The sequence below is a fragment of the Rhamphochromis sp. 'chilingali' genome, assembly GCF_963969265.1.
Source record: "Rhamphochromis sp. 'chilingali' genome assembly, chromosome: 20".
Classification (NCBI taxonomy): Eukaryota; Metazoa; Chordata; class Actinopteri; order Cichliformes; family Cichlidae; genus Rhamphochromis; species Rhamphochromis sp. 'chilingali'.
The window spans coordinates 7896833-7918438 of record NC_137947.1 but is presented as its reverse complement, the minus strand read 5'-3'; the positions used below and the strand labels follow the sequence as shown (position 1 = coordinate 7918438).

Sequence of the window (21606 nt, the reverse complement as noted above, 5' to 3'; positions counted from 1 at the left end):
GTGTCTGTGCAGGGACTCTCGGGATGCTCTCACGAGCCGATTCAGCCCAATAACCTTAAACTGAACACAGGAAGACAATGGCTATCCTTAAGTTGTAAGTGATACTACTCCGCTTGCTTCCAAACAGGATCGTCTGTCACCGCAACAGGACACCCTTAAGGAATGTAGTGGCTACACATACGTCGCCTGCCGAGCCGTTAGTGAAGCTGCCACTCAGGAGCTTAGACACAGTGGAGGTGGTGGGGGTGCGGGGGTCGCATGATGGGTGGAGTGTGGAATAGCTCACACGACATGAAAACACAAAGGCAGAGAGAGGAAGGGAAAGAGAGAGGGCGGGGGAGAAACAGGCAGGAGGCTAGCATACCGTTCTCTCCAGCTTCAGCACCGATGATTTCCCCGGCTCGTACTCAAAGATGCTCTTGGGCTCGGCGCGGTACTTCCTGGTGTCTACCTTTTTATCTGGGGGCTCCCACTCATTCCTGTGAAGAGAGGCGGGAATTGGGGAAGGGTGGGGTGTGAGATCGAAGACAGCCAATCCTTATCAAGTAGTCTCCATAGCAACCAGCACAGGCTAAGATATCTTTTTTTTTTACGATTCATATATGACGTCCGCCCTCATTATGCCTGCCTCCCTGTCCTCCTCCTCTGCGTCTAATGATGATAGGACAGAAAATTCAATTCACAGTTGAGCCAAATGAGTAATTTGATTAGATAAACTAGATTGGACCTGGTAACAAAAAACAGAGCGCAGCATTTCCTGGGAGAATTTCTTAACAGACAGTCAAGTATAAAATGACTATTCAGAAAAACAGAAAAAAAAATAGGGCAAACAAAAAGCATGCCCTCTTTGATGAGCATCAAGAACAACGCGGGACGTTTCAGCAGCACTGATAACGACGCGTTTAGGAGCGCAGGGCTTCATCCACAAACACCAAGGAACAAGGAAGGTCAGTCCTCAACATGTCATCTGCAGCTTTTGTGGGCAACACTTTATCCTCTATCACCTGTCTGCCTTCATCACTCCATCACTCACGTCTCTGAGTGCAGAGGCAGGCCTTTGTCTGTGCTGACATGCGGTGTGGAAGGTTGACACTAATCATACTTCAAGCAAAAAACTAGAGGACACAGTGGTGGAAGCCAATGGGAACAAAGCATGCTTAGATTTTCAAAGTCAGGGAATAAATAGATTTTTTGCTCCACTACAGTAAGCCCTGCTTATCTACACTTACTAACTCTGTAGGTAAACACAGGCAGTATTTCAGTATTTGAAGTATTCCGAACTGTGAACAGCTTCTTCTTCTAACAAACACAAACAGAACTGTGCTGTGTGTTAAGTATCAAAGCAAACATCTTCTCTTTGGACTGGGGCAGATGGAAGATGCTGACCTTTTGGCAGAGGGTTTGAGGGAAGACGACCGCATTGGCACTGGCATCGAGCAGCCTCTTGAATCAACCTCATTCTCACTTTTTGAGCGTGGGACTGCTCTCACTGGAAATAGGAACATAAATACCTCAATACTTGCACTGTGTAAATAGTGCCTCCAAATTTAGAACATTATTTTGGTTGAACTCCTACAGCTACTTATCCCAGACTCACCATCTTCCAAGTAACCAAAGGGGGTAGGACCATCATCTGAAAGAGGAAAGTACAGCAATAAAAAGTGATTTATTATTAATTTTATCTCTTGCTGTCTTTCTTACTTAAAAAGCAATGAATATAGCACAGTATTAAATAATTCAGAAGACACTGAAGACACTCTTTTCCTGCTTTTTCCCTTGCCTCACACCTTCCATTAGACCAAACACAGGCAAAGAGTGTCAAATCAAAGCACTTCAAGGGAAGCATTACTGAGCTAAAAGGGGATCCAAGCATCGATGAGCACTGAGGGTCTGACTGAGTAATGCACTGTAGAGCCACAGAGCCAGAACTGTCACAGTCAGAGAGCTCTGGTAAGAGTCACAGCTACACATCTACGTTGATCACTGAGCATCTCCTTTCATTTGACCTAAAACCTTGCTGTGGTGGCTAGATGTGCAAATCCAAAACCAAAACTATGAGCCAGACTCTACCTTAACCATCTAGTGCTTCAACCTAAACACTGGTTAGTAGAGTATTATTATGAGATCTTGCATAGATTCAACTCTGGGTAGCAGACTAAAAACCTTAATGTAGGACTACAGCAGCACCTAGTAGTGGAAATAATGCAAAAGATGCCTTATTGCAGAAAAGTCAGAATAAGCATCTACAAAATATTAAAAAAAAAGATTACAGCCTGAAATTTGTAGTAATAGATGGTTAACAGAAAAAAAAGAACATGACAATATTATTACATTTTTCTGATATAAAAGGAAAAATACACTTGAAGGCGTCGTGCATCATCCATGCATCAACTGGAAATAGTATATTATTCAGGGGATGATCATAACACTTCAGTAGATGAGATAACCTTTTCTTTAATCAATGATTGTTTCAATAATTGTAATAAAACTCAGAATTTAGTTATTTTTATTTCACTCCTGAAGTAGGATTTTTTGATAATTATGCATAAAAAGTATCACTCATTATATAATTTTGTTATTTACACCTGTCGTTTTCCTACTGTGTTATGCCACAGCATACAGTATTGTCCAAAAGTGTTGTGCCACCCCTCATTTCTTCATATTGTTCTTTAAGTAGCTTTGAGGAATAGTTCTCCGTGTATTCTTTTTCACTTCAGTCCAGTTCTGTCATGAACCGGCTGTGTGGAGGCAGATGAGGACCCAAACGCAAAACTCACAGAGGCAGGAACTGAACTCAAAATCACTGCTTTATTGCAGGTTTCACACTAAACTGGGAATACTAACAGAAGACCGTGGGAACACAGAAAAACACACAGGTTCGGGGAGAAGACATTGACGACACGACACTGACCTGATGGAGACATGCACATAAATACACAGAGGGTTAACGAGGGAAGTGGGAGCACACGGGGAACACAGCTGACACAGATAATCATAATGAGACAGGGCAGGAGCGAACACAACATGACGCATACTGACGAGAGACTGTCAAAGTAAAACAGGAAGTACACAGAGGTTCAGACAGGAGGAGAGAGAGCACGGGGAGAACACAGACATAACAGGCTGGGGAAAACATGGAATAAAACACAAGGAGAGACGAGGGCTCACAGATACACAGGGGCACACAGGAGGTAACCAAATAAGGAACATCTTAACTAAATAACCTAGGAACCAAGGCATAAATGTAGTGCCTCTTCACCTCACTGTACAATACCTTGTGCAATACTTTTGTAAATAGTCAACAGTGCAATAGACTCAATACAGTCTCGGTCGTTGTGTCCTTGGGCAAGACACTTCACCCGTTGCCTACTGGTGGTGGTCAGAGGGCCCGGTGGCGCCAGTGTCCGGCAGCCTCGCCTCTGTCAGTGCGCCCCAGGGTGGCTGTGGCTACAATGTAGCTTACCATCACCAGTGTGTGAATGTGTGTGTGAATGGGTGGATGACTGGATATGTAAAGCGCTTTGGGGTCCTTAGGGACTAGTAAAGCGCTATATAAATACAGGCCATTTAATACTTGAAATGTGCAATTCACTTGTATTTTTATTTTTTTATTCCTATTTATTCTATTTATCCCCTTTGTATATTTTATTTATATTTGTTTCTGTATTTATATATGTGTGTGTGTGTGTGTGTGTGTGTGTGTGTGTGTGTGTGTGTGTGTGTGTGTGTGTGTGTGTGTGTGTGTGTGTGTGTATATATATATATATATATATAACAATTCTGTAACTGTAACTTCGGTCGTTGCTGTGCTTTTTTTGGAAATCGAATTTCCCAGAGGAACCCACCCGAGGGATTAATAAAGTTCTATCTTATCTTATCTTAAATAGGGAACAAAATACAAAAACACATAAAAACTAAGAATACTGGGCCAACATGGCCCAGGACCATGACAAGTTCTTGTACCTGACCATTTTCAGAGAAATGTTTTTTTAAGCCACACTAACCTATGAATCATTTAAGCACCAGGCGCCTAACAAGGGCTGAACCTGTGTTGTTTTTACAAATGACAAACGACTCAGCAAAGAATCAATTTTTAAACTGCATTTTTAGTCACTTTGTTACCAGCAGCGTGTCTCGGCATTGCAGCATGTCCTTAAAAAAATGTGAGGAAATTGGAAAAATTGAGGACAAAAGAAAAAAAAAAAGCCCAAAAAGCTACATACAGCAAACGAACAGCATCTGAAAGTCATGTACTTAAGAAATTGGAAAAAATCCAGCAAAGATCTGACACAGGACCTAAGAGGTGCATCCGGCCCTTAACTTGATCCATCTACCTTTCATTGAAGCCTCATCAGAAATGGTCTTTGTGGAAGAGCGAGTATCAAGAAGCCATTCTTAAGGAAGAAAAGGATAAGATATGTCAAATTACACAAAACCTGGACTGGAAATCAGTGGCTACAGGTCTTACAGAGTAATGAATACAAATGTGAAATTCGTGGTTCATTAGTATGTACAGGAGAGGTCAGGAGAGAGGGACAACAGTGAGTCTTTACAGACATCTGTAAAACATAACGGAGGCTCTGTCATGGTTTGGTGTTGCATTTCAGTTGGGATACTGAAGATGAAAATCGATGAAATTATATACACAGAAAAGCATCATCAGATTTTGGTTTACAATGCAATATGTCTGTGAAGGTTCTCAGTCATCCAGGTCATCGTAGTCAAAGGAGCTTGCAAAGAAAAGCGTCTGGACTTCTTTAAGTTGCTTGAAGATGTTTCACCTCCCATCCGAGAAGCTTCTTCAGTTTTAAGGTCAAATGGCGGAGAGTCCCAGATTTAAACCCAGTGGGAGTTTCCCCCCACAGAGGGACAAAAGGACCCCCTGATGATCCTCTAATCACCTGAGCCAAGGTGTGAAACTGGGTGTGGGTCCCAATCAGCCAGGGTTTCAGGGGAGCTCATTGTGAAACCTGGCCCCACCTTATCATGCGATTTCCTGAGGTCAGATGGCCCAGGATGTGAGTGGGCGTTAAGTCGTCTGGAGAGGGATCTCAAAACTGGATTATAGATGGCAGACAGTTGGTGTCGTAAACCCCCGCCTCTGTTCAAAGATGGTCGCTCACAGTGGACATAGATGGCTTCTTTCACTCCTCTTTCAAACCATCTGTCCTCTCTGTCCAAAATGTGAACATTGGCTTCGAAGAGCCACCTCCACAGGCCAAGACTCAGCAGTCCATCTGCATCTTAAGGATAAAGGACGCTCTTTTGAGGATACCAATGTTCTGCCATTTGACCTTAGAACTGAAAAAGCTTCTCGGATGAGAGGTGAAACGTCTTCAAGCAACTTAAAGAAGACCAGACACTTTTCTTTGCAAGCTCCTTTTACAATGCAATAACATCTAGAATGCATCTGATTGGCAACAGCTTTGTTTTTCAGCATGACAGTGATCACAAACACACTGCCAATGCAGTAAAAGCACACCTGGGCAGAAAAAAACACACAATCAGGAACACATTCAATCGTGGATTGGCCTCCCCAATGCCTGGACCTCAACATTACTGAATCCATGTGGGATCATCTTGACTGAGAACAGAACAAAAGGCAGCCAGAATCCAAAGAAGAGCTGTGACTGAGCTTCAAGAAGCCCGGAGAACTATTATTAAAGAGTACTTACAGAAATTACTAGAAAACTTCGCAAAAAGAGTTCAGGCTGTGTTGAAAAATAAAGGTGGTCAAACCAAATAGTGACTTTCAAGTTTGTTAGAACTGTACAAACTCTATTTTTTCCTTATATATTCTACACTTCCACGAAACAAGGGGTGGCACCAGACTTTTGCACAGTATTAGATGCAAACAGATTCGTTCTGTGATCAGGAGTTCTGCACGAACCTTGCGGTGTATTTAAAGATTACTGTAATAGTGACTGTTAAGAAACACATGTCAGAAAAGATTACATTAAAGCCTTTCTGCATCTTCGAGCTCGGTCGTTTCGAGGCGAGTAGGTACTAGCGCAAAGATTAAACACAGCTGAAGTATTTAAGAGGGTCCAAGATGGCTGCAGATTAGTAAAGCCAACGAGAGTGGAGTTACTGCCATCAGATACCTTTCGATTTCACCTGAATCTCATAGCTCTCAGGGAATATGTAGGTGGGACGGTAAGGGTTTTCCTCAATAGGCTCTATGCACAATGATGGAGAGACAGAGGACAGCATGACATAACACAGAGACACATATATAAAGACACACAGGGACAGAAACAGACCAGGCAAAACTGATCAAACAGAGAAACAACACAGAGTAGAAAAAAAGAAACGACTTACCAGGTATTTTGTGAATCTGTTTGAACATTGTCTTATACCAGTCTTTGGACTTTTCAGTGTTCTGAAATTACAGTGTGGGAACAATTAATTCACAACCAGTCAATGAGAATTTCAGAAGAGCATCATCTGCATCCTTTTCGAGCAGGAAGACGTTCCCCTGTCTGAGTTTCTCAGAGCATTTTGTTTCATTTAATAAAGTGCAACAAATGAGAATGACAGCATCTCATTTAACGTTAATTCTGATGCAGTGCTATTGTGAAGCTGACACCTAAATGTGAGAGTGCTATTAGTAACACACACCTGCTATGAGTGTGATTAGAGGACTATATATTATATTTATTACAACGATTAATAAAAATAAAAATAATAATCACATCAAAAACATGACATGTGGTCATGCTTTTTGTGTAAATACCTCTTTTACTGTAGCATTAATCACTCATGTGTTATCTAAACAAAGCACCCATTAATAAACATTTACAGAGAGTCGATTAGTCTTCATTCGACAGCTGGTTTAATCGCTCACCCGTACAGGCACAATGGGCTTGTTGAGAGGACTCAGCACAGGGGAGTGCAGTGATAGCCGCTGCCTCTTCCCGTCCATTTCAGGGACTGGACTGACAGTTTCACTTCTGGATTCGGGGCTTTTGTCCCTTTCTGGGGTTGGGTCTGTGAAGCACAAGAAAAATAAGCTAAAAGAAAGCTAAGCTCACAACACATTTCCAGTGATATGGCAGCACAAGCAACCAAGAAGCATGAAGAGAGATTATATAAAATTTGTGCAAGAAATAACTTTTCAGAACATTTCAGATGCAGTACATTATTTACTTAAGTTACTTCCACCACCCATTTATTGTTTATGCTGGGAAACCACCATTACTTACTGGGATACTTCACTCAGTGAAGTGATTCAGATATTAATACCGCTCTACCAAGCAGAGTAAGCCTGTAGCTCAGTTTACTGAGCTGGCTACGTGTGTTTTCTACTGCTAATAAACTCAACTTTTAACTTAACAGGGAGACTCTTAATAATAGTGCCACCAGTGTATTTCCAGCAATCCAGATGAAAAATGTCTTTGGAATATGGGTCACCAGCTCATCCTAGTAAGCTACACAATGCATTTTGGGTATACTGCCTTTCATGCCCCTTTTACATAAAATACATGACAAATATCAGAAAGTATATTGTCTTTGTTTTCTACATGACTTCTCAGTGGTACGACAGGCTCAGTCACACACACTTGGATTTAAATGATAAGGATAAGGTCTGTCCAATGTCAAGTAAATAAATGAAAGAACAGAAGCCGGCCTACAAAACTCAAGTTCATGCTAATCAGTAATTTTTCCATGTAACCCACTGGTGACGGGAACAATAAAGTCTAAGATTAAAATCCCAGGTTTGATAAGAAGCAACACAAAAGAAAAACAGCATCAAACAAAAAGGAAATGAAATGTGTTCTGTATAACCTGAGCATCGTACTGCGTTCCCAAAAATGGTAACATGTTGGCGCCAGTATCTTGACTTATTACTTCATGACGCTTGTATCAAACTAACAAACAAAAGTTAGTCATGAAACCGGGAAAAGGGGGGTGGTGAGCACACAGATGGTTCAGTCGAGAAATGAAAAAGGTGTTGCGCTTTAATAAAAGCAGCACTTCTGCGAGCAGTCGAACGAATGAAAAAAAAAAGTGTTATATGTTGTAGACATCAACAAGACCTCAGTGCGTACCTTCAGAATGAGAAAGCTGCTTTTGCTGTTCTGTTGTGAAACAAACACGGACAGAGACATGGCAAGTAAAACGTGACTCAGCAGTGATGTGTGAAAGCAGTTGTTATACATGTAACGCGGACAGAGACAACAACACCGTTAAATGTTCCATGTGAGACACAGCAGAAAACATCTACTCGCTAAGTAAAGATGTAGCGGAGTGATAAGCAGAAAAGCAACACAACCAGTGCCTGAACTGTAAGCTGAGGTTATTCTGTGTTTTGGCAGCTGGTCCCTCTGCATGTGTGTTTTTGATCTGACATGCCGGTGCTCCAGTGCAACATTCAGTGGGTCTGAGTGACATATATATGACTTAATACCACCAAGCTTCCCTAAAAGGGCACACAAGCAATTTTAAGCTTCTTAATATCTGTCGCCCCCAACCTACAGACAGGTGTGCTCACCTCTGTTGTGTTGTAGCAGGACTATGGTGGGGTTAACTATGCTGGTGCAGGGATAAACAGAGCTGGGAGTCGATGTCACCGAGTTCTGAATGTCAGTGGAGAACGGAGCTTGATTTTCTTTTATGCTCTCAGATGAATTGTTCTGAAAGTGACAGAAGATACAAGTTTACAAGTCAAGAGAAAGAAAAACTGTCCTGTAATAAAAACAAGAAGAAAAAAAAGACATCTAACCAGCACCCTAAAATAACAAGATCAATCAGTGCTCATAAAATCAAACCAAGATCGTGTGTTAAATGGGGTGGAAGTAAACGTACCTGGCACAGAGTGTTGTTTACAGGAGGTAAATCGGCTGTGTCATTGCTGCCACCCTCAGCCAGTCCTGCTTTAGAGCTGTCTCCATTAATCTGGCTTGTCCAGCCACCTAAAAAGGGTCCAAAACTCTCTTAGTTTGGCAGCCAGCGCGGCAAGAACAAAAACACTGGGGACGATGCTAAAAAGTAAATTCTCTGACCGAGCTTATGACAGCAAATCATAACAGATAATTGCAGATAAAATAAATCTCCATTTCATTCTGCAGGGTGTGAATGCTTTCCTTAGTGGTTTTCATGCATGGGGCTGTTAATATCCCCAGAAAAAAAAGAAGAAGGATTCTCCCACAATCTCTGAACTTTGTCACAAGAACAAAGTGCCTATTCAGTTAGCTGTTAAGGCCATTTGTTCCACTGGCCTTTATATTCAGACTCTACAACAATTAAAGCATCTCCCCAAAAGCCTTGGCTAGCCTCCAGACCGGTTCCATTCCGCTCTGCACAACAAACGAGCCCACAGTTAAGGCTGCCTGCTCCAAAGTGCAGCGTGGGCAGGCCACAACAAAAGACCTCTTTGACACTTGTATGAAAATATGAGCAGTCGCCCTTCATCACGGCTCTGAGCGTGCCCAGCTGAGCATACACTTTAAAACGTGAGTAGTTATATAATCCTGCAAAAACACTTGAAATGCTGACAAACATGACGAAACGCCCGTTAAATTACGGCCAAACTGACATCCTCTGTCCACATTTTACACGGATGTGCTCCTGGTCCCCCACCACCACACACACGTGGCCATGTTATTCTTGCTAACCTCTTAATATTCTCTTCATCATGTGGAGAGCTGTTACGAAACAACTGTGGCAGCTGTCCTGACTTACTTGGTGTTGAGATGACGTTTGGCTCATCGCTGATGCAGTCCTCATCATCGATGTGGACGAGAGTGGCCCTTAGGGTCACCACGCCTTTCCCTTTGCAAACTCTGCTCGGGTCCAAATCTGAAAACATTCAAAATCTCACTTTAGCTGCTATTTATTTATTTGTTTTGGTGGTTGTTAAGGAACGTCTTGCTGCTGAGAATCCAACTTACTGCTACTTCATGCTCCAAATCGCCAAAATAGAACTGTTACATCAAAACCAGGCCATCAAATTAATATCCTGCTGTCCTGTAAAACTAATTACCATGAGCACCCCGCCAGAGGTGAAAGTAGAGCGCCTGAAGCTTGCTCTATGCAGAATTTCTTTATTCCCTCGTTAAATTAACACCCAATTCTCAACAAGTGACTTTGAAGACCACATTCTATGTCTTCTGTGTGAGTATGAGGTTTCCACAACTGTAGTAGCTGAAACATTGATGAGCCACATGGATGCATCACCTGGGGTGGGAATCAGGTCAGGAGAGCCTTTCATGCTTTTCACAGGTGTAATCCTGACAGCACAGACTGTTCGAGGACCTGAAGGGACTTTAACACAACAAACACACAGGAAGGAACAAAAAGAGTTTTTTTGTGTGTGATTATGAAAAAAATTTAAGGCAAAACATCCCACTTTTAAGATTTGAAGCAATTATCCAGCAGTTATCTATCAGCTGTTCATTAAAGCAATTCACTATCTGATTTAACAAGGGTGCTCGTGATCGATTTAATGCCATGCAAGTGATGAATTCACATCATTGTGGTACAGAGGAGATGAGGTTAAATTAACTATTTGATAGGCTTAGACTGAGAGCTGACTTACTGGGAGTTGCGCTTGGTCTTACGCCGCCCTCTGCTGGAGAGCCCTGGAAAGTAAACACATGGAAGACTATTAAATAGGAGGATTCCCCAAGATAGATTCCTATGATGTATTATTAACTATTAACCTGCAGCTACACAAAGATCCAGACAGAATTCAGAAAAAAAATTTATGAACAACAACTAAATAACTTTTTGTTGGAGGCACAAAACAAATTTTTCAATTCATTTCAGGTCCTAGCAGAAAGAGATGAAAGGGTTTGGATCTATGGGCACCTATAAAGAAATCCACTCGTGTTCATTTTAATCTACAGTCACCTGTGCTTCCCTCCAATGTTCATGACTTAGTCTGACAAATGTAGCACCGCAGCAGTGGAAACATCTGCATCATTCTCAATAAACTTCACATCAGATGGACTGAGGAGCATGGATTTGATAACCGGGCCAGGTCTCTGCTTGTTAGAATGGATGACTGTATGCACTGAAGGAATATAACATACACAGAAAATGTCTTTTACGGGTAAGATTTGCTTTAGCACTGGCATTAATAGTGAAGGCACTGCAAAGACAGCTTTAATGAGGAACCACATACAGCTATTGAAACTGTGGTTGTGCCTCTGTGGTTGGGTTACACACTGAAATGAGATACAACACAGGAAGGCAGCGAACTTTATCTGTTTAAATCATCTGAAGGCTCTTTCACATTAAGTTATATTAGTAATTCAAAGTGTTGTTTAATTCAGAAAAACTTTCAAACTCAAGCCATGTGCTTCCCTTTAATGACAACAAGACAGGAGAAAAGTAACCCGTATTGCTCTAAGCTCCAGCAGTGGCGCATGCAGAAGTCAGAGCACGGCCACCATAAAAGTATCTGTGAAACTTCCTACTGCTCATCTGGCCGTTGTGCTCAGGCAGCATGGCTGATTTAGGAGACATCCCCATTTCAAATGCCAAGAAAAAGACTGATTAAGACTGCAAACACACTCACCAAGACACTCAAACAGTTACTTGTTCATATACACAAACAGACACAAAGAGTGTTTTCTTTTCATTTTCATTTGTAAACTAAGAGGAAAACAGTGAGCAAAAGCCAGAGCAGCAAAAGCCGTCTAGAATTTACTCTGCAATGAAAATTTTAAGCTGCTTTTAAAGTTGTTCCTTTTCTTCTGAGTTTGCGTGGGACACCGTGTGCTCTCTGTTTACACATGGCGGTAAATAAGCCAACCTGCAGAACAGGCTGATGTTCCAGCTGGAAGCCTCCACAAATAGGCCTAAAATGGATGAGGGAAATGGGAGCAATTCCAAACAAGTCCCAAGGAGACACAAAGCAAAAAACCTTTTTAAACGTTTTCAAGTATTGGAGCCGAGCCGTCCCTGAGCATCAGAAACCGTGTGTTTATTTCCCGTCCCTCTTTAATAAAATCAGCTTGCTTCTTGACCCCCTGCATCCCGGAGAGGCAAAGCATCCATGATCTCATTTCCAAAACCATTAACAGGCATTCCTTTGAGGAGTGCTTACTCTGATCTCAGTTCTGCTTCCGCTGTATCCTCACATGAACCCCGAGATGGAGAAATTTACAGTAGAAAGAGCATTTTGAGTGTGTTTGAAATTCTGGCATATAACAGATAGAGCGAGTATGACAGCTGACAGCGTTTAGTTTGCTGTATAAACACACAGAGCAGAGATCATCCCTGGCCTTTTTAGGAAGAGGTGCTTCTGAGCACAGCAGGGCAGAGAGCACCATTCATCCAGACTGTAAAAAAAAGGGCAGAGCATTGCTAGGACAGCACGGGCCGGGCCAAGGCAAACAGAAAAATAAGAAGACGCTACATCAGCCATCTGATTAAAACATTATCTAAATTCACTGTCATTCCTTATAATCCAGGAAGCTCCTGTGCACTCGGGTCCTGTTATGAGTCTATTTGGCTTAGTGGATATGAAGTTAAGTCACTATTTGCTGAATTTGTTCAAAGTTCAGCAGACCAGTTAGTGGGCCTTGAGTTAGTGGCTCAAAGGTTCCAAAGACAGCCTGACTTTCCTGTTTTTAAAGCTAGCGGATGTGCTATTAAGTGTTATTTGTGCTGATTTCTCAGAAACCCCCCCAAAACAAAACAAGTCTGACATGTAGAAACTAAGTCTTATAACATTTACCAAAAAAAGAGTTAAATTCAAATTCACAGTTTAACAATTAACAGGGTAGGTGTCATTATATTCACATCACAGTCAGTGAAACACCCTCTCAGCTCTGACCTCTGCCATTATCTAAAAGCAGCAAAGCCCAGATGATCCATCCAATATGCATCTCTCAGTTCCATTACAACACAACGCTCTCTCTCACACACAGATACATAAACCTCCTACTGAACGAAAGCTCCCTGGTGTGACCAACACTGCCAAAACAAACAACTCATAAAAGCCAACGACCACCCCAAGGCGTCACTGCATGTCTGGAGAGAGAGATACATTACCTTCCTGATGATGTGTACAAACAGCCCTTATTCCACGACGTACATCAGGATCCTCTGAAGCCCCGTGAGCCGCACGGCCGAGCTTTGAGGGTCTCATGTGGGCGGAACAGTCCCAGGGTTGACCTTGACCTTTCGCTATGCAGGGGGGGTCTGTTTGCTTGCGACAACAGGCGTGTTCAGATGCACCTGTCACCACATGCCACCTGGGAATGTTGCACCCACTCAACAACTGTGGAAATCCTCCTGCCTCTTAAAATGCTCACGCAGGACAGCAGATGAGAGACAGAGAGGCAGACCAAAGATGATAGCTGCAATTTGCTACTGGATGATTCAGCCACCCATAAGGTCTTCAATGCCACAGATGCTTTCGGGTTTCCCGGAATCTGCCTGCAGTCCCAGCGCTATTCACAACTCACGTCTGAGCGGGCCATCGTGTGACGAGGATTCTATTGGCTTTTTTCTTTTTAATTTACCTGCATTCGTAAACAGTTGCTGGCAGGCAGAAATGGAACTCTAAGCCCACTGGCTGGCTACACTGAAAGCCCCCATCATCAAGGCCCATTGCACCCAGAAGCTTAGCCAGCACAGTAGCTGATGGGTTCCCAGAATCCCTGATTCAAAAGAAAGGCTCCCTCCCGGCGCGAGGGCAGTATTCAAACACTTGTTGCTGATTCATTTAAAAGTTTTACATATAAAACAGAAAAAATATGGCAACTTTCTCTGTTTTCACGTTGAGTACTTTCTGAAATCCTGAATTTTATCTTCCCCACAATCTTGAATAATTTTAAGATTGATGGAAAGCTTTCTTCCCCAGCATTAATCTAGCTTCTTAAACATGAAATTTATCTTACTCTATGATGGAAAACTACATTGTTTACTGTATTAATATCAATAAAAACAGGGAAAAGGGTATCTGGCAAAGGCGTTTGACACTGAGGTACTGAAAAAAAAAAAGTTACCAAGGAGTTTAGCTACAATCTTTCACAAAACAGTCAAGATTGAACCACTCTTCGTCCTCCTAAATGATGCGGGTGGCTCTTTGTGTCCACAGGACATCTGATTTTATTGTTTAAAGTTTTGCCTCCCTGGATCAGGGAGAACTTCCTTCAGTTATATAATGGTACCAACAAATATTTACATTTTTTTTCTCATGGAACATCGCCGTGTTAGGAAGAGAAATTTCAACAACTTATATAATCTTTGACAACCCTTTTTCCCCTGATGATTTTACAAGCTCAATACAGAAAAGAGCCCGCGAATTTATCTGTATAAATAAGTCATAGACCCTGTTCTTTATGTCCTGGTTGTTCCATCCATCCGTCCGTCCGTCCAGGATTTTTTCGATACATACTAGAAATTTTTTAAGGAAATTTTGCAATATCCATGCAATTCTTCACTTGCTTGAGAAACATTTCCGATATTTACACGGAGTGGGAGGTGGGGTGTTTAAAGATGTGGTGGGTTTTAAAGATGTCAGCAGTTGTATTTACTTTACAAACCAGCCTGAAAGCCTCTCTTGTTTTATTCTCATCCTTGAATAGGTTTGCTCCCTAAAGTGTAATAAACAAAACACAACAAAGCACCTAATTTTTAACATTATTGTCCTTCTGTTTGGATGTTCTGTGCCTGTACAGGTTTTCCAGTCCAAAGACAAGCACGTCATTCTAAACGTGAGCATGAATGGTTTTCTGTCTCTCTGCGTTAACCCTGTGAATGGCCGTCGACCTGTCCGTTGGTACCCTGGCTCTCACCTAATGCTGGATACCACAGGCTCCAGTCACATTGTGACCCTGGCTCAATAAACTGGAAAATGGATGCATGGATGGATAGTTTTCATATAGACACATACTGTAATTTGTTATTCTTTATCCCCTGTGTAATTACACAATGTCTTGTACAGATTTTCTTCGTCTGAGCCTTATCTTAAACTGGACCTCGAGCTTTGCTTGTAGTTTTGGCACTTTCCTTTTGGAAAATTTTTATTGAAGTTGTCTGACAAAACTGTGCGTCAAGCTCACTGTTTTTTTGTTATTTCTATTTTATTAGATTATTATTTGGCATTATTTTAAAACTCTGTGCATCAATCACTTGTTTGTGAATGGAGTTTACTAACCAAAATGACTAACTTATCACTTCTAACCTTAGTGTAAAACCCTACATGCTCTTATGTAAATAGATTTTTCCCTGAATCGATTTATGACTTCAATATTTAAGCTCTTGGAGCATTTTTACAGGCACCACAGATTACTCCATCTGTATGATCTTATGGATTATCTAAATTTCCTGTCTGTCCATTTTCAAATCTAAACAAAGCAGGGTGATACAAAGTTGAACTGTAATGCATTCCCTCCATGGGGGGTAGGGGTCTCTGTGAAACAGTCAGAGGCTGCCTTAAAAGTGAGCCATGTCAACACAAAAGAGCTCTCTTCACACGCTCAGCTGTACTATAGACGGAGAGAAAGAGCTGTTATGTAACGCAGTTTGACTTCTGCTTTGTCAACAAATGGCAGAGAGGGGAGAAGCTATCCAGTGCTGTGTGCAGATCCCACCAAACAGCTCCAAACATGGCTCGAAATGGCTGCTCCGGAGCAGCAGCTTATCCTCCTAATTGAGAAGAGACCCCCCACCTACCCTTCTACCCTCCCCACTCTCTTCCATAAACAGCTTCCACACTGGACACCAGCCTTGGATTCTACACATTCCTCAACCAAAGCTATTTGAAGTTCATTTCAAACAACTGCAGCATAAAAGGAAATGTATGTAACTTACACACTACCCTCATTACAGTCCTGAGAACAGGATTACACATTTGTGTTGATAATGGAAGGAGCTTAAGCTGGGGTTGTATGAAGACAGCTTCTATGCCTTTGAATTCTTTGAAGAAGAGTTTAAAGCGATCCTGCAGTATCACTATCATATTTGAGGGCTTATTTTGAGGATAATTCTTCACCTGTAGATAAAAAGGTCCTTTTTGGAGGGAAAACAAACCCACTCATGACACTTGTCATTGTATGATGTGTTCCCCATCGCTCAGAGAGGCTAGCGACCTGCCAACGCATCCCCGAGAAGCCCAGACAGTTACTGGAAGTGACCATGGCCAGATCCCCGGGACAGGAAACACTTGGCTGGTACGTGCCGAGGTCCTGGGGAGGACTGCAGTTGGCTGCATGGACCAAACCGCCTGTTACAGACACTGTGTTAGAGAGCCAGGCTCCTTCTAACATGCCTGCTAGGCTTTTAGAGCCAGCGTAATAAGAATGTCAGGGAGCTGACAATTTACCCAGGGTGATACATCTTCACAGCAAGGGCTCCAGGCTTGACTCCAAGAGTGAGAGAGCTTGGCTCACAGGCCTCACAGAGAGGATAAACACTGAATATCCAACTAGCTTTGCGGTGTCTCCTTAAGGGACTTTCAGATAGTTTACTTTTAAAGGAGCTGAGTTTAGTTTAAAAAGTTTCAGATGAAAACAGAGTGACATAATTGGAAAAAAATAAAGTCCATAAGACAGTAGAGAGGTATGTAATTTGGTAGTATGAATAAGACATGGCGTTTATTTAATCTCATAACTCCATAATGAGCACAGCTGTGCACAACAGATTCCTCCCGGCTTAGATAATGGGAGGTACTTGCACATTAGGTGAGCGGCGCTGACAATTCAAATCATTGTCACGGAGTGCGCTCAAAGTGTTTCCTCATCTCCGCTGAATGTTTGGACTCTGACAGGGACTGGAAGCTCTGAGCGTGTTACCTAATATAACTCTCCGAGCGCCTATGTGACAGCACTACTTGATAATTGAGTCATAGGATATGGCGGCTAAACGTGAATATAAACAGCGATGCGATAATCCAGCAATTTTAAGTGCTATGAAGGCATCCTCGTGTGAAATGAGCGTGCAGCAGGACTCCAACTGGTCCCCATCATCCATCTATTTCAGGAATGCCGGTGCAGCCTGACTCGTCCCCGTCACACCCAGAAACAAACAGAGGCAGGCAGCACTGTCTGTAACAGCCCCGCTTCACAGGTGGTGGCAAAATATTAGATGGTCCTTACTCTTTGTTACATGTTGCAGTGAGCGATTGAGAAAGCTGTGGCGTACAAGTGTCACTTGAGAATTCTGGATTGGTCGGTGAGATTTTTAGTCAAGACGTCTGCTGATTCTCATTAAACTATCTGCCAGCAAATGCTGCGATGCTGGTGTTTTCCATCAGCGCTGACATGGGTGGGTTGGGGGTTGGTGTGGGACGTGTGGTGCTTGTGACGGCAGTGGAGGCGGGCGCTGCTTAAATCTATCACCAAAGCATAAATGATCTTTTCACGGTTTTGTTTACGTGCATCCGTGATCAGGGCGGGGGTTCTGTGCGCCACCGACCTTGAAAAGCCAACGCATAACACTTCATTTCCCCATCCACTTCATCCAATGGCAGGAGACGGTGAAAGCAGACAGGGGGTTCGGTGGTGGGGGGTGGGGGTTGCCAAGCAACCTGTTGTAACATTAACAAGGAGTGAAAACAGAAACCTGGTGTCTGGCTGAAACATCCGGCCTGATCCAAAGCCATCCATTATTCCCAGTAAAGCGAAGGCTGTTCTCTACAAATGCTGCCACTACAAAGCTTTCTGTTCAAGTCATGCAAATATCCAGCGTCACCACACAGCTGGTGTACATAAACCGCAGCTAATTAAAACAAGTGATCCTAAAAAAGTATGTCTCAACAAGGAAATACTATCATTTCATTATTCTTCCAATATCCAGTAAAAATAGTAGTACATATATAACTACATATATCACTCTGAACAGGTGGGTACAGTAGGCCTACAACACAGCGACAGTATCCACCTATGTAAACAACAGCAAAAGCTAAATTATCCACACTTTGGCAATGCAAATAAATTCTGAGGAGACTGCATGACCAAAGGGGTAATTGGACTTGAATGAAAAAACAAAACATATTGTGACTAGTTGTCTGTCTGATTTCCAAACCACATGGAGATCATCATGGAAAAACAAGACTATGATATTCCCCAGGCCAGCTGGCTTTGGCAAATCTTTAAAATTCAGTTTTGAGATTCATGTTTCCGAGGATCGCTCCTCTCAAATCTAGGGGAACTGTGTAACGTGACTCGTCATAAAATATTAACAACCGCGCTGGGTTCATGGTAAACAAAGAGCCCCGCGCTCGAGAAGTTGCACAGATCAGGCAGCTGTTTGTTGTGCAGATCAATCAGTTCTGTATCGGCTTTTTTGGATACAGAAACACGATGTGTACCTCGGTGGTGGATGCTATTCTGCAAATGGAAAAATTCAAGCATACACGTTGCAGCTAAAATTAATGCAGGTTGCAAACTTTACACTCTGTTTGAATATTATTTGAACTGTGCACTCTATCCTCCTGTTTAGATACACTAAAACACCTGATGAATCACTGTATCTATACATATATATACATATATATGTTTTAAATCGAGGAGGGAAAGCATTCCTTTGCAAATCATCCAAATTTACTGTTGAAGAAAAAGTCAATACTGTCATGTGTTCAATCTTTCAGAACATAACAAACATTTTCCTTCACATAGATCACTTTCACCTTGCTTTAAATGCACAACAGAACCTGCAAAATGTCATAAGGGTACGTCTGCTCCCTGCCTAAGTAAATGGCTCCTGGGTGAGCTGCTACCAAACATGTGACTGATGTGTTATATGTACACACCTATCAAAATCCCTGTGTAAACAGCCACAGGTCCTCTACTGACATCTGGTAAACCAGAAGTCTTTGTTGTACTTGTAGTAAGGACATGTGGGAAGCTAATGGATTTCCTGATCTTTCTATGTAAACAACGCTTAGATAACTGAATATCTCCATTAACCACGTCCAACAAGTCCACATGATAAGACGAACACAAGTGACTGGGTTATTTCCAGAGCGTGGCAGCTACACAGCAAAACACTGAAACAGGTGGTTTGGAGTAAAATCCGTCTGAATACTTTCCCCCTGTCCTTGGAGCGGTTTGATGAATTATTTGTGCAAGGGTTAATATTTTATCACGCCTGTTTAGACTCATGTTACTCGGGGGTAAAAATGTGAATGAAGACTGAGGCGGGGGATCTGTAGAGTTTCACAAGTAGGCGTCTTATGTATTATAAAAAGCTCCAATCTTAGATCTTCAGTTAAAATAGGAAACGGCAGGATTGTTTTCCAGGTAGACATCACGCAAAGATGCCTCTGTAATTCCTTAGAATTCCATAACAGCAACAATGAAAAATGCATATTATAAAAAATTACAACCATAGTGACCAATGTCAGTTTTGCCTTCATACAATCCTTCCCAGTGGCATGTTTAGTGGGACTAAGAGAAAATCCCAGTTAAGATGTGGGCAAGACGGAGGTGTTTGTTACAGTCTGTGAGTCTGTGTGTGGCCACAGTTGTGCCGCCAAGCAGTTGTTCATATCACATGCTGTTCAGCGTGAGTCTTCAGACAGACCTGTTTGACATATAGCCCAACATTCAGGTCCTTGTGTCAACACAAAGAACATCCACACTTTTAATATTGTGCAGTTACATAACACAGGTGCTAAGTTAGTCATGCTCACAAAGATGTCCCTGGAATAAGGAGTGGAAAATGATAACGGTCCTACCAAATCAATCTCCTATCAAGAATATCTCCAAAACAAAGATGACAGAGGTGACAGTTTAGTTTGATCACACTGTACAGTGAACAGCTCCCAACATCTCCATGCCGCATAATATGCATTCCATTAAGTGGATGGTCTTGCTGTCACAGCCCTACTGTATGCATGTAGAGTAGCCTGAAGTCTGCCCCCTATGACTCACATTGACAACCGCCGCCGTCCAACTTAAAGAAACCAACGCGCGGGATCGGATTTGTCTTAAAATAAATAAATAGATACACAAATGTTATTCAGCAGTGTTATACAGACAGCAATCCTTTAATTTTCAGATTAAGGATTTAGGTTTTTTCTTCTCGCATTCAGCTACAGAGTGCGGCACCCATTCCCACTGTATGGATCTGCCTTTACTGCAGCAACTGTCCCACAGCCAATGCCCCCATCTGCTGAGATGCAAAATCAAAACCGACTGACTCACAGAAGCATTCATATTTGCTAACCATTGATAAACTCACGTAGCAGACTCTGTAATTAATATGAAATACATTATGCAGTACTGGCTTTGCATCACACCTTAACAACTCTCAAGTCAGCTGTTAACAGAGCCAGTGGGAAATAAAAATAAACTGTTCATGCCCTGATAATAAGAACCTTTCTTTTAAGAGAAAATCTTAAAGAAGGGCTTCAGAGAAGTGCAGCTGTAACGAGCAGGTACGCTCACCTCTCTGTGATGGTAATCCAGCGTTGTGCTCGCTGATGCAGACAGACACACTTCACTGAGCTCTTTGCGACAGCTGCTCTCCACCAGCGTCCTGTCAGCGCTTCACACTCACCGGTTTCAACTGCGTCAACACCGGCGCACTGCTCGCCCACCGAGCGCGAAGACCTCTCCTTTCACAATAAAAGCCTGAAGCTAGTCGCTTCAAACATAAAGGGGGAAGAAAAAAGTTCAACTGCTGACTTTGTAAGTCTGTTGCGCTGGTAGATAGCTGGGAAATATTAAGCATCTGGATAGAGCTATTTATCCACCTTTCTATTTAATTCCTTTATGGATTGATGGATTGGCCTCGACAGAGCCCGGAGCACAACATTACAGAAGCAGTGTGGGATCATTTAGTCTGAGAAAAGAACAAAAGAGACAACATCCAAAGGAGAGCTTTGAACTATTCCTGAAGACTATGACTAGAAAGCTCGTATAAGGGATTTCCAGCAGCATTGAAGAATAAACATTGTCATATTGAATATTAACTTTGAAACTAATTAGAATTGTCTAAATGTGTATGCCTCAATAAATGACTTTAAAGACTTTTAATTCCCATTTTTCTAGCAAAATATTAGAAAATAAGGGATGTTCTCAAGACTTTTGCATAGTACTATGTAACTATCAATCATCATCAATCAAAAAAAAAAAATTCACCAAATAACTATGCTGTTAATAGTAGAATAATATTAATATTCACTACTGTTATCCACCTGCTACAAATACAGTTTATTATGGAATAAGTTAAACAGTTGTAAGCTCAGCATAATAATAGGGCAGCCAGTTGCTGTAGGGGTGGCTTAATACTTTTGTAGAGTACTGTATTTGACGTTTTTACAACAGTAAAGATTTTACTTTGAAAGTTTCGGCCAGAAGTCCCAGCTGTCTACACTCCATCGCACTTTGTACCTTTCTCTCCTCAAAGCATTTAAAAGGATCTATTTTAGGGTTCATTTATATTCATAACACTATGTTAATTTGACTCATTTGATAATATCAAGTAAAAGGTTTTTACATACATAAAAAATATGTAAATATAAGCTGAAGTATACCTTTAGAGGGTAACAGAAGATGTGAAGCACCATCCAGTGATCAAATGGTATATCACAGCTTAATAAATGAACAGCGGCTGCGTTGTACTTACCCAGCTAAAACATGTATTTTTTTAATCACCATTTTGTCATGTTTAAAAAATTACATAAGGTCTGTTAGACAA

The 21606-nt window shown here is 41.9% G+C and overlaps 1 protein-coding gene across 1 annotated transcript in view; it reads right to left on the bottom strand.

Moving 5' to 3' along the window:
- sorbs1 (sorbin and SH3 domain containing 1) overlaps window positions 1-20442 on the bottom strand; it is a 42424-nt gene extending 21982 nt beyond the window's left edge. Inside the window, exons 1-12 of the mRNA XM_080868580.1 lie at window positions 20352-20442; window positions 10541-10583; window positions 10180-10266; window positions 9685-9801; window positions 8809-8915; window positions 8495-8636; window positions 6848-6990; window positions 6322-6382; window positions 6105-6179; window positions 1598-1633; window positions 1387-1489; window positions 365-479 (exon numbers count right to left, since the gene is read on the bottom strand). Coding sequence (XP_080724706.1) covers window positions 365-479; window positions 1387-1489; window positions 1598-1633; window positions 6105-6179; window positions 6322-6382; window positions 6848-6990; window positions 8495-8636; window positions 8809-8915; window positions 9685-9801; window positions 10180-10213 — 933 coding nt within the window. The 5' untranslated portion in view covers window positions 10214-10266; window positions 10541-10583; window positions 20352-20442. The remainder of the gene's footprint in view (window positions 1-364; window positions 480-1386; window positions 1490-1597; window positions 1634-6104; window positions 6180-6321; window positions 6383-6847; window positions 6991-8494; window positions 8637-8808; window positions 8916-9684; window positions 9802-10179; window positions 10267-10540; window positions 10584-20351) is intronic.
- Window positions 20443-21606: the final 1164 nt, after the last annotated feature.